The sequence below is a fragment of the Macrobrachium nipponense genome, chromosome 43, assembly GCF_015104395.2.
Source record: "Macrobrachium nipponense isolate FS-2020 chromosome 43, ASM1510439v2, whole genome shotgun sequence".
In the NCBI taxonomy this organism is placed as follows: domain Eukaryota; kingdom Metazoa; phylum Arthropoda; class Malacostraca; order Decapoda; family Palaemonidae; genus Macrobrachium; species Macrobrachium nipponense.
The window spans coordinates 6,442,916-6,464,317 of record NC_061104.1 but is presented as its reverse complement, the minus strand read 5'-3'; the positions used below and the strand labels follow the sequence as shown (position 1 = coordinate 6,464,317).

At 35.0% G+C, this 21,402-nt stretch overlaps 1 protein-coding gene and 1 long non-coding RNA gene across 2 annotated transcripts in view; one reads left to right on the top strand and one right to left on the bottom strand.

Moving 5' to 3' along the window:
* Positions 1–11,837, top strand: part of LOC135213812 (glutamate receptor-like) — an 18,171-nt gene extending 6,334 nt beyond the window's left edge. The window contains exons 5-10 of the mRNA XM_064247929.1: positions 1–298; positions 6,887–7,104; positions 7,683–7,863; positions 8,487–8,586; positions 10,042–10,171; positions 10,761–11,837. Of these exons, the coding sequence (XP_064103999.1) occupies positions 1–298; positions 6,887–7,104; positions 7,683–7,863; positions 8,487–8,586; positions 10,042–10,171; positions 10,761–10,844 (1,011 nt within the window). The 3' untranslated portion in view covers positions 10,845–11,837. The remainder of the gene's footprint in view (positions 299–6,886; positions 7,105–7,682; positions 7,864–8,486; positions 8,587–10,041; positions 10,172–10,760) is intronic.
* Positions 1–21,402, bottom strand: part of LOC135213814 (uncharacterized) — a 79,233-nt gene that overhangs the window by 18,128 nt on the left and 39,703 nt on the right. The gene's annotated exons all lie outside the window — the stretch shown is intronic.

Sequence of the window (21,402 nt, the reverse complement as noted above, 5' to 3'; positions counted from 1 at the left end):
GAAGCAGACTTCGCCGTGGGGCCTCACGACGTCACCGAAGTCAGGAGCAAGGCCATCGACTTCACCGTCAATTTCATCTTCGACGCCCGCAAGTTCATCGTGGCCCAGAACCGGGCAGAGGTGGACCCCTGGGGCTTCGCGTTCCCCCTGACGTCCACAGTTTGGCTGTGCACTTTCCTGTCCACGTGGTTGGTCGCTGTGCTGACGACAGCTTTTGGGAAGAGACACGAGAAACAGCCTCTGGGAAAGTACGCGTATGCTGTCTTCTTCCACACCTACAGGCTCCTTCTTCAGCAAGGTTTGTTTGTTTTTTGTATGTAAAGTACTGTGCTCGCACACCATAACTACACTAATGTACTATCGACAAGAAAAGGGAAGATACAGTTCTCATTAGCTTTCGTTCATCGAATTTTCCATTTGTTTTTACTGAAAAGACGCAATCTCTCTAAATTTACTCTAGAATATGAAAATACATTGCTGAAACTGCAAAACAAAACCGTTCAGATACTTAAAAACACGATATGTGTCCGAAGTAATTGGAATTTCTCAGATGGCTTCGTTCATAGAGATTTGGTAAACAGAATGCGAATTTCTGATAGTAGTACTATGTATCACGACGACAATATTTACTCGTTTTCCTTCATGAACGGGAATATTATTGCATCATCGTAAGTGGTGAATGTAATTATTCGAGTTTCTACAAATGTACGTTTGTATTCCAAAGCATTTAAAGTTAGCTGACGTCAATGGCAGTCAATGTTGCGACGGCTAAGGTAAGTTAAGCAAATCTAGTTGCATCTGCAAGAACGGTTTCAATGATGTGAGGAGGAGCCCTAGAACTTCGAGCTGGAAAGCGCAAGTCACTGGATACTGGCTTACGTAACGGATTTCACACTTCGATTACTTTGACGTTACCATGGATCGAATACTAGTGGCTGTTTACAAAGTTATTGTCTTTAAAAATAAACCTTTATCAAGGTTGCAGTAGCATGTCAGCTCTAAGATTTTCTGGCTATGCTCCCATTACAAAGCAATTCGTAGTCAGCCTACAAGACTGTATTACTTTGCCGCGATGCTGAAAGATCTCCCAACACATCAGCATTTTTTGCACGATTTAAAACTTTAATTATCTGTGCAATACGTATTGAGTTATTCGTGGTAGTAAATACTTTGACTCAATACAGCTTTTTTCGTGAATGATTCGTGGATGAAAACAGATTCTCAAAAGTACAGATTATATCAAGAGAGCCTGTATTTGAAATTTTCCACGTCTTTTCACAGTCTTTGAATGTTACGGCAACCGTCGAATGAAATAAAGATTAGGGTATGAATTTCTTAGAGAATTAACTTGAATACTATGGTCCTCCAAATTTATTTAGCATAGTGCAGCACGATCTTGGCAGCCATATCACCCTGTTTCCCAGGTATCTGGACCGTGCTGTGTACCGACTCATCGCTCTTTCTTCTGCTTTTCCCCATCACAAGTCCGTCACCAATACTATAATATTCTCTCTCTCTCTCTCTCTCTCTCTCTCTCTCTCTCTCCTCTCCACTTCTAAAACATACTTTGAAAATATACATCACCACTCAATCTCCCAAAGAAAATATGAAATTAAGTAGTTATAAATAGGCCTATGCTTTCGTAAGCAGATTTCTCTCTCTCTCTCTCTCTCTCTCTCTCTCTCTCCCACTTTTAAAACACATTTGAAAAATATTATCACTCAAATCTCTAAAACTAAATATAATGAATTAAGTATCTCTACAGATGGGCCTTTGCTTCCGAGCTCTCTCTCTCTCTCTCTCTCTCTCTTCCAAGTTTCTTTCCCCATCACCACATCTCTCTCTCTCTCTCTCTCACTTTTGAAACACATTTAAAAAATATCACTCAATCTCTCAAAGTAAATATAATGAATTATCTCTATTGATAGGCCTATCTCTCTCTCTCTCTCTCTCTCTCTCTCTCCATAATATTTCATTTTTTACTGTATTGTTCCTCACGATCTCCAGAAGTACTGCCGAAATTTTTTTTTTTTTTTAATTCTCTCATTTTTTAAGATCCGTCTTCAATGACGCATGAATTTTACTTCGGTTTAGTGTCAAACATTACATATAAGTAAGGTTTCACAGTAGGTTTTACAAAAGGATATTCGATATTCTGCTCTGAACAGACGTTACCAAACCAACATTAACAAATAATATAGAGCCTGTTACTACATTCAAGTATAAATGATTATAGGACTTCTACAGAATCTTTATGGTGTAAAGTTAATGGAAATCTAAAAAGCAACAAACGCAATGATTTTGAAGCTCCGCCCCCTTTCTAGAGTTGCCAGGTGTGGCATTATTGAGCAATACGTGTCTGAAGATTTAAGAAAACTGTATCTTCACTATCCTTGCCGACAGTGGTGCTCAAATCTCATGCGACATAATTCTTTTTGTATCGTCCAGATTCTCAGACAACGTAACTTTTTTTTCTTATATCTAACGTCATACATGTCGACAAGTTTGCGAATTCACAGCTAGCCCTATTTTCCTTATGGTTTATGAATATGATCCCTTTTGTATTGGTATGATTCGTAATCTATGTGATTTGAACTGATTTTTTTTCTTTTTACGCTGCTGCTTAGTTCAAAGTGCGGTGTGATAAGGTTAGCGGTGCCATTAATCAAAGCACTGGTTAACATAACCACGTCTGCAGCATCATGACAGTAGACCTAATAAGCTTAATTAACAGTCATAACAACATTTTCAAAGTAGGAATTTGAATTAAAACAAGTTTTCTTTGAATGTTAAAGTTTTCGGCAGCGTTTAAGCTGCCTGTATGTTGCAAAATGTTTTATAGGCCTAAAGAAACAATCTCAGCCTTCTGAGATGTAATCTGTTACTAGTGAATTTATTTGTAGAGATTACCTGTTCCTTGAGGAATACAATACTTATATGACTTACGACCAGTTTTCTTAGAATGTTGAAGTTTTAGACTGTGTTTAAGCTGCCTGTATGTAGCAAAATGATTAATAGGTCTAAAAAAAATATTCGAAGCCTTTGAAGTGTAATCTGCTACTAATGTTTTTATTGGTAGAGATTACCTGTTCTTTGAGGAATAAAAGAGGATGATGATTTTGATTATATGGAGAAGATGGCTATTAATCAAAATATCATTAGTATTAATATCAAGGCGTATGGAACACTATTTTTTCAGTTGGTTTAAAATATTTTCTTAAAAGTCCTTCTGCTCGCTTTTGGTGTATAATTTATTCTTTCATAAGGTAACTTGAAGTGGAAGTGCAGTAATGTGTAGATAACCTCATTTGCTTTCTGGCCAGAAATTGTTAATAGAGAGATGTGACTGTTAAGTGTAAAGAGATCTAACACCTAGGCCTAGGAAAAATATCTTGGCTTTGACAAAAGAATAATTGCATAGGCGAATATTTGCTTGTGTGCCATCATTTTTGAAATATTTAAGAAATATAACAAATAATTATGTATGAAAATTCAAATATTTCTCTAACACATATAAAGAAAATGTTTTCAAGATAATTCCATTGTCGCTACTCAGTGTAGACCTACTTAAGTTACACCAGGTGGTTGTTGTTGCACCCAGAGTCAAAGTATATAGGGTCTGCTCAACTCGGCAGTGGGGCGGAGCTAATACTGTGACGTCAGAAGAGTAACACTGCCCGTGCTTCTCCATTGAATTGCTTAAAGAACCCTTAGTTTTTATACATTTAATCCATATCTCATGGTGTTTTTCATAAAATCTTGATGATAAAATCTGTAGAGAGGTCACATATTTGATTTTTTAAATGCTCATTCTCTCATTTAGTCACCAAGCCTTGTTTTATTCCACAAAATATACCAGTTTGAACACACAGTTACTCCAGCTTTCTTCATATGTTTATTCTTTACTTATTTATTTACTTACCTATATACTGGTTTGCTGTATTCTCTTTAAGGCCATTTTTTATAACATGAACTCTCTCTCTCTCTCTCTCTCTCTCTCTCTCTCTCTCTCTCTCTCTCTCTCTCTCTCTCTCAGCTCTCTCTCTCTTTCTCTAAAGTAATATTATCGATTTTAAATCATTCTTAAGAAATGTATTTAGTTCTGTCACTGTGTTCATACCTCACTTTGAAAAGCAACTTTTTTATGCTAAAGGTTAGCATGATAAATTAATTATATTTTCCAAATCTTATTATGAATACTTATTGTTATGCAATAAATACAAAGAAAATGTGGATACAGGCAGTATAAAAAATGGCAGTTACATTTGCACGACTTGACCACAAAAAGGAAAACAATATCAACAGTATAACAATTACATCATATACGATATAAGGTGTCAAAGGAATAAATGATGACGACAATGATACAGGGAACACATTTCCAGCAAATTTCTCATTAGCACTTCATATCACATAAATATACTTCCGAACACGTAAATTTACATATAACACAAACTGTATACATAAAGGTATTAATTATGCATGCCTCAAACGATTATAATATTTTCGAAAAAAATACAAAAACGTATTCGTCAGTTTGGCTGGATGTATCTGATGACGTTTCACAAGGGGCGGGGCTAGATTTCAGATCTCCCACGAACGCTTAATATTTTTATAATTTTTGCGTGCGAAGATAATTTTTTCTGTGCGCGATTATGGGTTTGAAAATAATTGTAATTGTAATGTGTCATATACCTATTGAAAGGGTATTCTTTGTACTTTTACATGGTATATGGCAAAATGTAATAAGATGAAAAATTATGTAGGAAAAATGTAAATATTTACATAAAATTTACAAATTTTGGTCCGTCTTTGACCTAGAATTGCTCGAAAATTTCTGAGAACACCGATCAATTTTATTTATGCGTTATATAGCAAATTTTATCAGCTTTCTAATCCATTTTTCAGTTTCTTTCTATCATCATCCCTTAGTCAGTTACGCTACGAAACGTGAATGTATGTAGGTTGACGGATGAAGTAATTGCACATTTTTGTGTGCGTAGATAATTTTTTTCTGTGCGTGCTTGTGGGTAGGAAAGTAATCGTAATTGTAATGTGCCATCTATCATTTGAAAGAACATTCTTTGTACTTTAACGTAGTATACGGCAACATGCAATAAGAGGAACATTTATATAAAAAAAAAGCCATCGCAAAAATAGTTATGTGAAAATGTTATCATAAATATAGTTTCATAAAGATATGGTCCTTTTGCAACTGATGACGTTTCACAAGGGGCGGGGATAGGTTTTAGTACCACCTCGTGAGCAGACACTGTATACTTTGACTCTGGTTGCACCGACACTAATGATATGTCACACACGCTCCCCTCACACGTTGATAACGGTGGGCGCATTCTACTTTTGTATATGCATATTTACATTTTTTCAGCACTGAGGTGTAAAAGCAATCAAATAGGTCTATTTAAAATTTTATGCTTGCTTTGGAAGCATTATTAATGTTATGACCATTTTTTTCGTTTTTTAATTAACATTTAAACGGATGTTTGATGACGACTACGGTTTGGTCAAAGGCTTCAGCGATGTGTGAACGAAAATTATGAAAATGTTTCATAGAGTTTTTCCTAAAATTTGCTACACGTGACATTTTCTTACAGTTTTGAAATAAATGAGAGATTTCACTCATATGAAACATATGGTGGCCTTATTGTATGCAATAATCGTGTTTTCACACTGAAATAATAGATAAATATGGAGCATGTTAGGTTGCCAGGTAATGAATTTTGAACGAAATCCTATGGAGTCATGTCGCATGAGATTTGAGCATAACTGTACCTAGTAGGCCTACTGTAATCGAATATCTAATCCAGTTACGAATATTGCCTTTATATTTTTAATGCTGTGCATATTCTGAACTGAGATGAAAATAATGTATATGTTTTCAGAATTAGTGAATTCGTTGAGAGCGTAAAGTACAATTATTGATGTCTGTGATTCCGTTTTATTATTTCTAAAGTGAAACAATGCAGTGTGCTGCGAGATCTTTCGACTCGAGGTCCTTTACTTAGTAGACTGCTAAGTAAAGGACCTCGAGTCGAAAGATCTCGCAGCGCACTCCATCGTTCATATATATAAGATATATATATATCAATATATAAATATATATATATATATATATATCTATATATATATATATATATATATATATATACTTTTTACGAAGTTTTACACCAATACTATTCCTTTATAAAATGGTTAACCTTCCTGACCAGTCTTTACAGTTAGGTCTAACTTCACTGTAAAATTTCTAACCATTAGATTTATATTTTTCAGCGTTTCTGCAATTATGGATACATCTACACATTCCCTAGAGCAAGTTCTAGATTCCATACTTCGCTATAGTTAGTAAAACATACAAAACCACTTTACAGTCGGCTCTAAAATAGGGCAAATCTTTATTTGAGAGTAATTTGCATTTTTCCTAATAAACAAATCTGAGGTCTTTACATGTGGGATTAAATTTCCCACATATAAAAACCTCAGGTTTGTATGTTTGGAACAAAGCATGATCTGACCTTCAGCTTACTCGGGGCGCTTGCTAAAATCTACAGTCAAATAGAGCGTCGTTTCACCAATGGAAATTCAAATAAATACGCTATATTTTATTGGAAATAATTTTTCTGTACTGGTTAACACACGCATTACTTATTTTTTTTATATTTCAATTCTAATAAATAAATCATAGATACCCTATCCTAGAATTCCTGTATCTTTAACTCATCGCGAAACACCTTTTTCGGACCTTTTTAGGCTCTTCCACAGGGCTTTCCTAACCCCTCCAAAGAACAAAAATAACAAAGTAGTTTGTAGGCTTACTCCCCGAGCAAGCAAAAATACAAATTACTTATAAACTTACGTCTTTTCTTAGGCCTGGAGATGAACATAGTCAGTCTCCCAGAGAGACTTGTAGTCGCCGGCTGGCTGATCGCCACCATGATCATCTGCTGGAGTTACAGCTCAAACCTCACGTCGCTTCTGGCCATTAAATACGCTCCTAAACCCATACAGACGATCAGGGATTTGATAGACCATAAATCTATGATCGTTATTTTCCCTCGTCGAACAGCTTTGAGTGATTATTTGTTCGTAAGTAAATATACATACATACATATATATATATTCATGAATTAAGCTACAAATTTCCTTTAATATCCAATTCGCTTTACCTCGGAATTAATATATTTTCATATAAGTTAACCGAAGGGGAATTTTTCAGTTGATAATAATTTCGTCCTTTCGTGGGATCGAACCAGCGCCCAGCGGACTTGTTGGCCGAGTCGATAACATCACTGAAGTCCTGATTTCTCCTCAGTCCGCTTGGCGCTGGTTCGAACCCACGAGACGACGAAATTATTATCAACTAAAAAATTCCCCTTCGGTTAACATATATGAAAATATATTAATTCCGAGGTAGAGCGAATTGGATATTAAAATACATTTGTAGCTTAATACATGTATATGAATCACGGTGATCTGATAAAAATTCATATATAATATATATTTGTATAATTATACATATTCGTATATATATATTTTATACACTATGTATGCAAATATACATAGACATATATACATATATATGTGCGCTCGTGTCATACGTGCATATCTCTAAGTAAACAGAGTGTATTTCATTGGGAATTATTAAAGAAAGTGTAGCATTTCAGAGCGTGGAGAGTGGACCCCTGAAGGAAGTGGCCGACCTCTCCAAAATCGGCCGATACATGGACATACCATACTGGGAGTTCGCCCAGGCCCTGGAGACCCTCGTCATCAGAGGCACCCACATTTTGGCAACGGACACCATCGATGCCGGTTCCATGATTGCGGCTTATTTCTCAAAGACAGGTGAATCTTGAGCTGATTACTTCTCGGTAACAGGTATTTAATCCATAAGAATATATGGTAGTTGATTTATTCTTGAATCACTTAATTACTTCTCGATAACAGATGGTTCATTCGTAAGAAGAAATGATAGTCGATTTATTCTTGAATCATTGAATTACTTCTCGATAACAGGTAACTATTCGTAAGAATACATGATATTTGATTATTCTTGATAACATTTATTTAATTCGTAAGAGGATATGATAGTCGATTATTCTTGAATCATTTAATTACTTATCGATAACAGGTGACTCATTCGTAAGAAGATATGGTAGTCGATTTATTCTTGAATCATTAAATTACTTCTCGATATCAGATACTTCTTACAGCGTTTATAACGACCAAATTTTATTCGAATTAGTAAAAATATATCACATTTATATGGTACAGATTTCAAGACTAACGTAATGGTTTTGATTAATGGGCAGAGTTCGCCTCTATTAAAAAAGAAATACATGGCATCAAGCCCACTTCCAATGAACACAACTTCCCTAAGCAGGTCAGTCTCCTTAACTTCTTTCGAAGTATTTAAAGAATTATGCAAAACAACCTTGCACTAAATCATCACACTCTCCCCGACACAGGGAGATGCCAGTTCTACATCGCCCGGGAAGCATTCGTCCACTATTCCATGGGCATGGTATTCCAGAAAGGAAGCCCTCTGGTGGCGGCTATCAACAAAAGGTATTATAACAACACTGGTTCACAGGTAGCATAAGTAAGCAGAATGAAGGTATCTTCATTCCGAGCATCAGGTCTTGATCGTTACGCTGATAAACTGATAGAGAGCTCGGTGTGAAGATATGTTATTGAATGGCATTTGGATATGGGACAAGGTTAAGTTAATTATGACGGACAGCTAAGTGAAAAGAGACCAAAAGGAAGGTATGAAGATAAAAAAAGAGAAGAAAGTAGTGCAGTTGGGGCCCTTTAATAGTGTCTACAGTGCGCTGCCCAAGTCATATTGTAGGCGGTGCAACATACACGAGATACATATGGAGTGTGGAAATATCAGTGATAAATAACTGATTAAAGACCTAAACGAATAACGTTAATAAAGACAGTGATAATGACGATAGTAGCATTATAAGAAGTATTTATAATCCCGATTGCCTAATGATATTTAATATTTTTATAATAACCATCGACTCCTAAGCCTATATCTAATTTAACCCCTCAGATACTAAGGAAAAAAATCAGTGATCTTAATTACACAACTACACACATAATACATACATATATATATATATATATATATATATATATATATATATATATATATATATATATATATATATATGTGTGTGTGTCTGTGTGTGTGTGTGTGTGTGTGTGTGTGCGTTTTACATATATATATATATATATATATATATATATAATATATATATATATATATATATATATAATATACATATATATGTTTATATATGTATATATATATATATGTATATATATATATATATATATATATATATATATATATATATATATATATAAGTCATATCACATTACCGTGATTCATATACATATATCGAGCTACAAATGTCCTTTAATATCTAATTCGCTCTACCTCGGAGTTAATATACTTTTCATATATGTTTAACCGGCGGGAGGCGGCATAAACTTATATCCTCTTGCGGTGGCGGGGTGGGCTAAGGCTTCACTGCCAGTCCTGGAATTGAAGATGTCATGGTTCATGGCCGTCGGCCGGCAATTCTATTATTGCCTAAAAAAATTCCCCTTCGGTTAAACATATATGAAAATATATTAATTTTCCGAGGTAGAGCGAATTAGATATTGAAGGACATTTGTAGCTCGATATATATATATATATATATATATATATATATATATATATATATATATTATATATATATATATATATAAAATGGATGTGTCTGTGTTATAAATGTCTGTCTCGATGAGTTTAGAATGTGGCCAGTATCAGCTGGTGCGTATGACTTACTTTGACAAGAAGACTAAGAGCAATCAACTTCATGAACGTAAGATATAACCGTCGACAACCCGTTGAAATCCCGCTATCGTATATCACGTGACATTGCATGACCGCCCCGTTGCTATTATCCTCCATCTTTATCCTCACCTCTCTCTCTCTCTCTCTCTCTCTCTACATAACAGGATCCGCGCAATCTTCGAAGCGGGCCTTTACCAATACTGGCTCAATAAAAACGTCGCGAATTCCACCGCCTGCCAGTACATGCCTTCGACAATTGCAGTCCTGGAGCCGCTGTCTATAGCGAATATGTGGGTAAATATATTCTATCTATTCATCTGTTCAGCAAACATATGGGTAAATATAGCACGTCTATCAGTCTGTTGGTCTATCTGGCTATTAACATGCTTACAGGCTTATAATGTTGCTTACTGAATAAAGTCCTTAACATATAGCTGATAAAGGGCTTTCATCCACCGCTAAAAGATAATACACACACATACACACTATATATATATAATATATATATATATATATATATATATATATATATATATCATATACACACTTGTTCTTTGCAATAGTACAATTACTGAATGGACCTCCATTCAAACTGAATGGTGTCTACCGGAATAAATAATCCAAGCTAGACTCCATCCAGTTTAAATGAGGTTCTTTTAGTAATATATATATATATATAATATATATGTATTATATATATATATATATATATATTATAATATATATATATATATTATACATATATATATATTTATATATATATATATATATATATATAATTATATAACAAGAGAAGTAACAAAAGAAAAAAGTAGATTTCTCAGAATAAGCAGAACATTCCCTCACGTATCCCACCTCTCATTCTCTTGCTTTCTTTTTCCAGGGTTTGTTCGTCCTCTTAGTAGCAGGACTGGCGCTGGCAACAGTCACATTTTGTTCGGAGATTTATCTGGGAAATGTTTCCTGAACACCTGAAAGTTGCTGAATAATTACAATAAGAACACGGAAAATTATGGTCAATGTGTTTCAGAGTTTCTTCGGTTCAAATACACAGGGATGTGATCTGATACCCAGGTTGTCATGAGACGGGTTGTACTCGGTTCTGCAACTTTCTTTGAAGTAATTTGAATTTCTGTAGTATCTATGAAGACTGATAAAACTGTGTTCTCTGATAAATATCTATATGTTCATCCTCTCATCAAAGTAATAATAAATTAGTCGCTCAGATGTTAAATAACTACAACTTCGACACTGCTTCATTTACGTGAAAACGTCATCGAAAAGCTGCATATTTATCCATTTATATTTCTTTGATATCCAAGCAAACATTTTCTCTGACAATTCGTCCATACACTCAGTCCAGTATCTTGTTGTCTTTATTTACTTATTCTCCCCCCTAAACTTATGAACCGTTCTTCTAATTTACCAAGCAATTTCCTACATTTTTATGCCTTTGCCTAAATGGCCAAGCTGAGCTCAAATTTATCCCTTGAAACATGCCTTTAATACAAACCTGTTTTTCTCCTCAGCCTTACTATACGTACGCTACTTAAATCATTCTTCTATCAGTCCTAAGTCCTCACTTATCATAAATATCTCTCATCGAAGACTTCTGCAAAACACCTGATGCCTTCTTTAATCGCCTTATAGCTGATCATTTAATCTTTCGTCTTACACACTCTTTTTTTATTTATTATCCTAAGCACCATATAAGTTCGCAATCTTGCTCAGTATTCCAACAGCTCCCTATATTGGTGGATTTCAACGTCTACTGTAGTTCTCTAATCCTGACCAATGCCCTATTGCATGAAGATATTACTCACGCTTTTCTCTAGTAATGATCTATACTTTCATTTCATTCATTTGAAACACCTGTACATGTACACATATCTGAATATACATTATTCAACATGCTAGCAGTATATCTGTACTACCAAGTACAGAAAAACATATAGAAATTACGAACTATATACATATACAGCTAGCAGACTATATCTGTACTACCAAGTACAGAAAAAACATATAGAAATTACGAACTATATACATATATATATATATATATATATATATATATATATATATATATATATATAAAGGCAAATGTCTCGAAGAGAAAGTAAAACTGATGAGAAATATTCATCATCACTTTTCTCTTCGAGACATTTGCCTTTATATATATATATATATATATATATATATATATATATATATATATATTAATATATATATAGTGTATGTACGTACATATAAATGGGTGTGAAGGCAGATATGTATCTTTAACTGTATAATTTGGACGATTATTTTTAACCTATCTGAATACGAAATTAAAATTTTATAGAACCTGCACGACCTTTCATTTAGCCTTATTCTTTCTTGTTGTCACTATTTTAATCCAATTCGGATTTTATTATTCCAATTCGGATTTATATATATATATATATATATATATGATATATATATATATACACTATATATATATATATATATATATATACATATATATATATATATATATATATATATATATGTGTGTGTGTGTGTGTGTGTGTGTGTGTGTGTGTGTGTGTATATATATAATCGAAGTCGGTGAAGGACAGTTATGTCGAAATCAGCTGGCTTTATTATGATTACCGACTTTCTGTACAAGAAGTCCCATTTTCAAGGCTAAAAAGGCAAAAAAATTCACAAAATGTTAAAATGACTGATAAGAGACAACAACAAAAAAAAATATACAATTTCTTTTCATTTTTATTAAAAACGCCACAAAAACGGCAGCAAAGTACAGCTCGTTTAGGATACGGAAGCGAAACGAACCAGAAGAAAGGAATAAGTAAGCCGATAGATGGATGAATGTCGGGAGAGAGAGTTCCAAATTTCATTCAGATAAACCCGTTACTTATTCTGGCGACACGGACAATAGCTAGAACTTTGGAAATCTTTCTACAAAGCCTTTGTATACACAAGAATGTGGCTGTCAGTCATTCAGGGGCACCTCGCTACAGTGAGGTCATCAGATCAGGTTTATAGATACCTACGGGAAAGAGCTGCTCACACTCTACGGTCTGAAAACGCCGTGATTCGAGCTGCCCTCCATGACATCCTGATTTTCGTTGATGTAAGACGCTGGCGTCACAGCATTGTTGGCGTTTTGAAAGTAGTTTTAATTTACATCAGTGTTACCTCATCTGCAGGAAGAATCGCATCTCGTAAGTTACATAAATTTTAGTTTCTCGTTGGACGAGTGGTTTTCACACTCGGCTACCAGTCCAGTGGTCTGAAGTTCGATTCTCCGCTCGGCCAACGCGGAATCAGAGGAATTTATTTCTTGTGATAGAAATTAATTTCTCGATATAATGTGGTTTCACAATAAGCTGTAGGTCCCGTTGCTAGGTGACCAATTGGTTCCTACCCACGTCAAAATATCTAATCCTTCGGGCCAGCCCTACAAGAGCTCTTAATCAGCTTAGTTGTCTGGTAACTGATTTATTTTCCCCATAAAGTGTAAGCTCATTTAATGGGAAAAAAATTCTACTGCTCTATGGTACTTTCATTTTTAAACAGTGATCATTTTACAGAAGTGATCTTATTTTCAAAGCGATGGATGTTTCCACTCCATGCAGATTGTTTGTTAGTTTTAAAAAGATTTTTTTTTTTATAAAAGGTTTTCGTATTTTTTCCTTTCCATTCCTCAAAATCTCTAAGGCTAAGTAGGGGAGATTTTAGAGCTCTCTCTCTCTCTCTCTCTCTCTCTCTCTCTCTCTCTCTCTCTCTCTCTCTCTCTACCAAAGAGCTTCCATGAGCCAGTGAGACTTTTCTATTTTTACAAAAGACTTTCTACGCTCTCTTCTGCGTTGAGACCTATTTTTAAAAAGTTTTCTCCTCGATTATTTTCCAGTTTCCAGAGAACTGTTCGACAGCAATGCGGATTCCACACAAACACCCAATAGCAATTCTCCTTTGGATAATAGTTTTTGGTCTCCCTCCTTTCATAGCGGAAGCAGGTAAGAATGATCTTCTTAAATTTGTATTCTTTCTAAGCGACCGAGACGGGCATATCACAACAACACAATCTCCGTACTCTTAGGAAAAATATATCAGAAGCGCCTTTTGACTACGCTAAATCATTCAGTAAATTTAGGGAATCAAAGAATAGTCAAGAATTTCTCCTTCTGCAAATCAGTGTAAAAGTCGTAATCAAACTGATTGATTAAGTTTGCAGTTCTTAATTTCGAATTGCAATCACTTTCATAATTTTTCTATATTTTGTGCTATTCAACCAATGTCACTTATACGAACATTTGCAGGAAATTCATAGCTTTGTTTAAATAAACATTAAATATCAATCGCAGATACCTAAAATTACTTTTTTTAATTTTAAATATTTGAATATTCTGTGAAGCATTTTATTTCAAACTCGTGTCCTATTAAACGATATTTATACGAAATTCGTGAATTTGTCTTACACAAATTGAATATGAAATTGAAAAAATCATATCTGTAACCGAAACCTTTTTTTATAGTATTCTTTATATGTAATTTTGATGAAGCTGTTTTTTCCGTATTTCAACTTTAGAAAGTTAAACGAGTATTCATACGAGATCTTTAGTTTTTTTTTTTTTTTTTTTTTTTTTTTTTGACAGCCTCTGGCGCTAAAACGATCGGTCAAGGATGGTCCATGGTGAGATAGAGGCCTAATGTGGCTCTCTGGGCTCGAACCGAGGAAGAAAAATTTATATTGATATTCATGTCTTTATTTAATAAACTTTTGTATGAATGGTTTGAAGAAGTGGTACTTATAACCTTGTCATAAATATCTTCGAGACTCAATCTATTTACAAAAAAGAAAAAAAACTGTGAATGAAAATAGATACTTTCTAGATTATTTTCAAGTTAAAAAAAAGATGATACAAGATAAAAAGCATTCGAATTATTTTGGATTGAAGATTCAAATCATTACAACATATCACGCAAGATCGTACGTTATTTTCATCAGTCACATAAACATACGGTACAGCACCGGTATTTCCTACAATATCAATCAGTTGTACTTGAATAAATCCAAGAAGAAAGCAGAAACAATAATGTGCCATCATAACTGCTTCGTCTAGCACACAAGAGAGTATTGTGGTGGGAGAGTTTTAAATTGCTTTCTCTCACTCTCTCTCTCTCTCTCTCTCTCTCTCTCTCTTTTAAATCTCCAGGCATGCAACTTGCACCAGGGAAAGAAGAGTTTCTCTCCGTCGTTAGCGATGCGTTGGCGACCATCTTGAGGACGACCTCGAAACCAGAGTGTTCCCTTCTCCTCATCACGGACGGGAGGTCGTCCTCTGCCGCTGTTTACCAGGTAATGATAAATAGTCCATCAGGTAATGTATCCCTTTTTCTCGTACGTTTCTTGTATTTTTGGATTTATTCTTCTCTCATCTGCATCTTTATTTTCTAATTTGTATCTCATTCTCTTGCTCATTTCGATTCTAACTTATACTAAAGCTTGGGATATGGAATCTGGAATCTGGAATCTGGATACGAATTCCTTAAAAATGATAGATGCTCGTTTTGAGTTTGATAATGATAAAACTGGTAATGATAATTCAGAAAAAAAAGAAACTCTGCGTTAACGATAGTCTTGGAAAATGCTCAGGATCAAATAGTCTCTTTTCTTTGCAACTTCTGGATTTCGACTAAACCCTAAACCGAATTCTGAGCAAACAAGTGTATTTTGTATATGTAGATCTTGCTGTCGTCTCATAAAACACCAGAATTTATGGAGTTTAAATGCAACTAAGTCACCTCAGCTGGACTGAATTGTTAGTATTGTCGTCCTTGTGACCATCACTCTGTATGTCACTTATTTAATGCCTTCTTCTTCTTCTTCATCTTCTTTTTCTTCGTTCGCAGGTGCTAACGAAAGGAAGGCCTCAGTCAGGCTGCAGGGTCTTCGAAGTAACGTTGCAAGGTCTGAATGAGACCAGTTCCCCTACCCCGACCCGGGAAGGATAAACCAGTTTGTTTGTGGCTGCGTCGTGTCTCCCCTAGTGTCACCCGGGGGAGGACAAACAAGATCCACTCGGAATTTATTATTATCGATTATTATTCCGAAGATGAACCCAATTCCTATGAAACAAGCCCACAGGGGTCACTGACTTGAATTTCAAGCTTCCAAGGAATATGGTGTTCGTTCAAAAGAAGTAATAGAAGGCAATAGGAAATACCTGATTAAACAACGGGCATATATACATCTTGAGGGGAATGAGAGATAAACAGAAAACATGATTTTTCGGTGTAGATGGAAAGTAAAACATTCTTGACTATCGGTAGGTCATGATAAATACCTTTTGTACCTCTTGATGGTAGTCATATAAAACTAAATATGATTTGTTGGTGTTAATGAAAAGTAAAACATTCAATGAACATATCTTAACACAGCATCAAGTATTAACACACTTAAACGATGTAACATCGTTTGATGCTGACGAAAAATAAATTACTGCGTATAATAAAAAACATGATGCTAATGGAAAAAATACGATCAATTACGACATGAAATGAGCAAACTATACAGTAATTATTAAAGCGGATACTTAAAAACAAATGAAACACAATACAAATGTGCAAAGTAAAGTATTAACTGATATTGAAGAGGGAGAATACGGAACACGATAAAAAAAAACAAGGTACAGAGTTAATAATAGATGATTGTGACGAAAAGAGGAGCAATCATGACGAAGAAACATCGCATAATAAATCAAGAAAAAGGGACATAAATATAGTATCAATATAAAACAAAACATGACTTTGGAAATTAAAGCCAGAGAAACAGAGGTGTCACTGAAATCTCATATGACAGTGAAAAGACTATTGTATATATATGTATGCATTATATATGTATATGTATCTATATTTTATATATATATATATATATATATATATAATTTAAGTACGTATGTGTAAAAGTAACACTGAAATGCCACAAATCGCAATATAGCTACATATGTATTTATAATATTAAATATATATATATATGTAATATAATTATATATATATATATATTACTATAATAATATATATATATAGATAGTAAGATAGATAGAAATAGATGATAGATAGATGATAGATAGAATAGATAGATACAGATATATATAATGTAAGCATATATATATAAACATATATATACATATATGTGTGTGTTTGATATATCCATAAAATCATAATTCCCATAAATATATTCACGAGATTCATTTCATTTGAGATAGCGCCTAGAAAATAAGTAAATTACCTGACTTGATACCTTGTATCTAAGAAGGGGAACATGGTTTTGCTGAAATCGATATTATCAGACATTCCATGACTCAGATACCTTCCCTTCGTCGTCGTAGTCTCTCTCTCTCTCTCTCTCTCTCTCTCTCTCTCTCTCTCTCTCTCTCTCCACGAGGTCATTTCAAACTTTGTTCGCAAGCGGGAGCCATAAAAATTTAGTATCGGAAAGACAAAAATTTTTTCGAAAACTAGATACGTGAGAGAGAGAGAGTGATTCCAGAAGTATAGCAACATCTGTAAACCACTCTCTCTAAGGGGAAAAATATATATATATATAGTATATATATATATATATATATATATATATATATATAAGTATGTATTTATGCATGTATACATACACATGTATATATATTTATATATTTTACATGATAGCAAAACTGCATTAATCACGAAATTAACTTCAAAGAACAATACTACTAAGCATAATGACACTTTCATGAAAAAAAAGAAAACCAGAATAATACACTTATATGTGTGTGTGTGTGTGTGTGTGTGTTGAAATATCATTTAAACAGAACATACAAAAAGAATAAATTTGTCTCTTTCCGATTAAGCTTCGAAAATCCTACCACTGCATAATTCTGGCGGCAGCGAGTAACGACCCCGACTTCCTGGATTCCTTCCTTGAAGGACATCACAACGATATGCTTTTGGTCTGGAAGCAGAGGCCGATAGTGATCACTAGCATTGGCCTGGAAAGGCTGAAGATCCTGATGCAGCGCCACTGGGCGCTATTCACTACGAGCGCCATGGTCATACTCACCAGGAATACCTCGTCAGCTGGTGTGAAGAGGTATTTAATGAAATAGTATTATTATTATACTCTTTTTATTATTATTATTATTTTTATTTTTTTTATTTATTTTATTTATTTTTTTGCTCTATCACAGTCCTCCAATTCGACTGGGTGGTATTTATAGTGTGTGGTTCCGGGTTGCATCCTGCCTCCTTAGGAGTACATCACTTTTCTTACTATGTGTGCCGTTTCTAGGATCACACTCTTCTGCATGAGTCCTGGAGCTACTTCAGCCTCTAGTTTTTCCAGATTCCTTTTCAGTGATCTTGGGATCGTGCCTAGTGCTCCTATGATTATGGGTACAATTTCCACTGACATATCCCATATCCTTCTTATTTATATTTTCAGATCTTGATACTTATCCATTTTTTCCCTCTATTTCTCTTCAACTCTGGTGTCCCATGGTATTGCGACATCAATGAGTGATACTTTCTTCTTGACTTTGTCAATCAATGTCACGTCTGGTCTATTTGCACGTATCACCCTATCCGTTCTGATACCATAGTCCCAGAGGATCTTTGCCTGATCGTTTTCTATCACTCCCTCAGGTTGGTGCTCGTACCACTTATTACTGCAAGGTAGCTGATGTTTCTTGCACAGGCTCCAGTGGAGGGCTTTTGCCACTGAATCATTATTATTATTATTATTATTATGAATGCGCTTCGATTCCTTGAAGTGTGGTGTGTATCAATGCGGGATCATTGGCCCCTTTTTTGGCAAAGTGTCGAATCTACTATTTTTCTTTTTGATGGATTTGCAACGACGGTGCTCCTTGTTTTAGCAAATTATCGAGTGTCTCTCTGTCACCATTCCAGATGCATGGTGACAATGAGACTTGGTAACTGATTGATTTATGATTATTAAACTGGCGTAACAGACGTGACACTGCATCAACAGGAAATCTGTGATAAAATCACCGTCGCTGCGGTAACCTCAAAAAAAAGGTAATATATTTTCGACACTGCCAAAAAAATGGACGAAAAATGACTATAGGAAGAAAGTGCCTAGAACCGAAGGCTCTTGAGACACTGGCACCTAGTGTTGTGGTGCTGGTGGAGAGATGATAAGCGTCTTAGTGATAGTAGTAATAGTAGAAGTGGTAGTTACAGTAGTAGTAGCAGTAACATTTTTTAAAACACACAAACATTCATATAAAGCCAGGCATAGAGGACCTTTAGCTGACATGTAGTCATCTTCTACAGTGCAGGAAGCAGTGTGTGTGTGTGCGATGGAGAGAGTTTCCAAATATTTTTGGTATTGAAGAGAGTTTCCAAGTCATTTTGGTATTGGAGAGAGTCTCCAAGTCTTTTTGGTGTTGGAGAGAGTTTCCAAGTCTTTTTGAAGATGGGGTGAAATTCAAGTCCTGCTTGTTAGTTACAACGACGTCAAGCAAGCAGTACGAATTGATTCGACTTGAAATCTGACGCAAAACGGCGCTTGAATCACAGAAAGTTCTTGAAACAATTATCAACTCCCGGTTATTTTCTATGGGATTCGCTTTTACTCAAATACATAAATACACTCACACATGCATAAATATACATGTGTGTGCATGTGAGCATTTTAGTCTAATTTTAACCAAACTAATCTGAACTTTACAGAAATATATGAATGATTTTTTTGGAAATCATATTAATAACGCTGTGAAAAAGTAATACACCCCAATTGTTTTCACTTTTCAGGTGGATAAACGTCTACCCTCACTCACCCTACGGCCCAGCCGAAGGAGGGCGGGTGATCAGGATAGCCATTTGGACCCCCTACCAGGGCTTAGTTCCGACACCGCTCACTGAACTTCTCCCAAATAATTCGAGGTGATGGGTTATTCCCTCTACTCGTGGCGCTGTGACGATAAGTCTCATAACGTGTTTTGTGCTTCAGCCCTATATATACTTACACACATACATACATAGTATATAAGCATTAAGCTACAAATGTCCTATAATAACCAATTCGCTCTACCTCGAATTAATATATTTTCATATATGTTAACAGAGGGGAATTTTTTAGTTGATAATAATTTTGTCCTTTCGTGCATTCGAACCAGCGACAGAGGAGAAATCAGGACTTCAGTGATACGACCGACTCTGCCGACAATATAGATAAATGTATATATTATATATATAATATATATATATATATATATATATAATATATAGTACGTAGTAATATAAAGAATAAGATCAATAAAAAGCGAAAAAATACAATTTTCCCGAAAGCCTGAATTATTTTGAACCGCGTTAAAATTTTAACACAAAAGAGGTTTCCTGAAACCGCTACAGTTTTCAATAATAATGTACTGATATCCTGAGGAAATCTCATCAACTTCATATAAATTTACATTTAGGAAGCTATCGGTGAAGGAGGCGCTGAAGGACCCAGTGACCCTTAAGGAGTTACTGATGAGGCCCGGATAGTTTGAAATGATAAGAGGAGGAAATTTTAATATTTTCATGTACTGTCATGTCCTCATTCTACATTACTCGAATGGTTATAGATAACATGATAAAATTAGCATAAAGTATTACCAATAACTTTAGTACACGATATTACTTTATCTTCAACACACATTTCAATTCAGATACGAATGGTAACATATATTTAATATGACTGGTAAAAATGTTCTGTTACAACAGAATTCCATCTAATAAAAGGTGCCCATAAAAACACCAAAATATAGAGAGAAAATACTATATTTCAGAGACTGCTGTCTCCCTCTTCAGGTAGATGAATGAGAAAAGTATAAATAGCACCTTTTCTGCAAACTTTTCTGTGTGTTGCCACAACTGTGGTGTAAAGGGTCATTTAGCTAGATATTGCAGAAAAAAACGTGCGAATAACAAGGCAGCAGGCATTGAAGTTGACCATGATGACGACACCATGTCAGTGACGGCATGAACATTAGTGCAGCACTGTGGGGTCCAGCAGGCAGCAGGTGACAGCATTGGCGGGAAAGCTACCGCATGTGCACGTAAAAGTTGAACATAAAATGAGACGTGATGTACCAATGTATGAAGCATTTATTGATGCTATTGCCGATACTGGGGCTGAAGTTTGTATTATGGGGGAAAAGGTTTTGCATCAATTAGGACTGAACGTGAAACAGTTGCATCGTTCGAACGCCAGGGTTAATCATGCAGCCGAAAAACCCATGAGAGTACTTGGTAGTGTGCGTTGTACAATAACATTGGGTAGAAATAACGCTCTAAACATAGAGGTGTTAGTAGTGTGCGGTGTCTCTAGGCTATACCTATCTATAGATGTATGTAAGTGTTTAGGATTAGTGGATGCAAACTTTCCCCCATCATGTTAAGGTAGACGGAATATCAGTAAATAATATTGGTAGGGAACGGCCCAATAGTGTGGATGCCAAAGACGTCACCAGTGATGGGAGCAACACCCATGACGT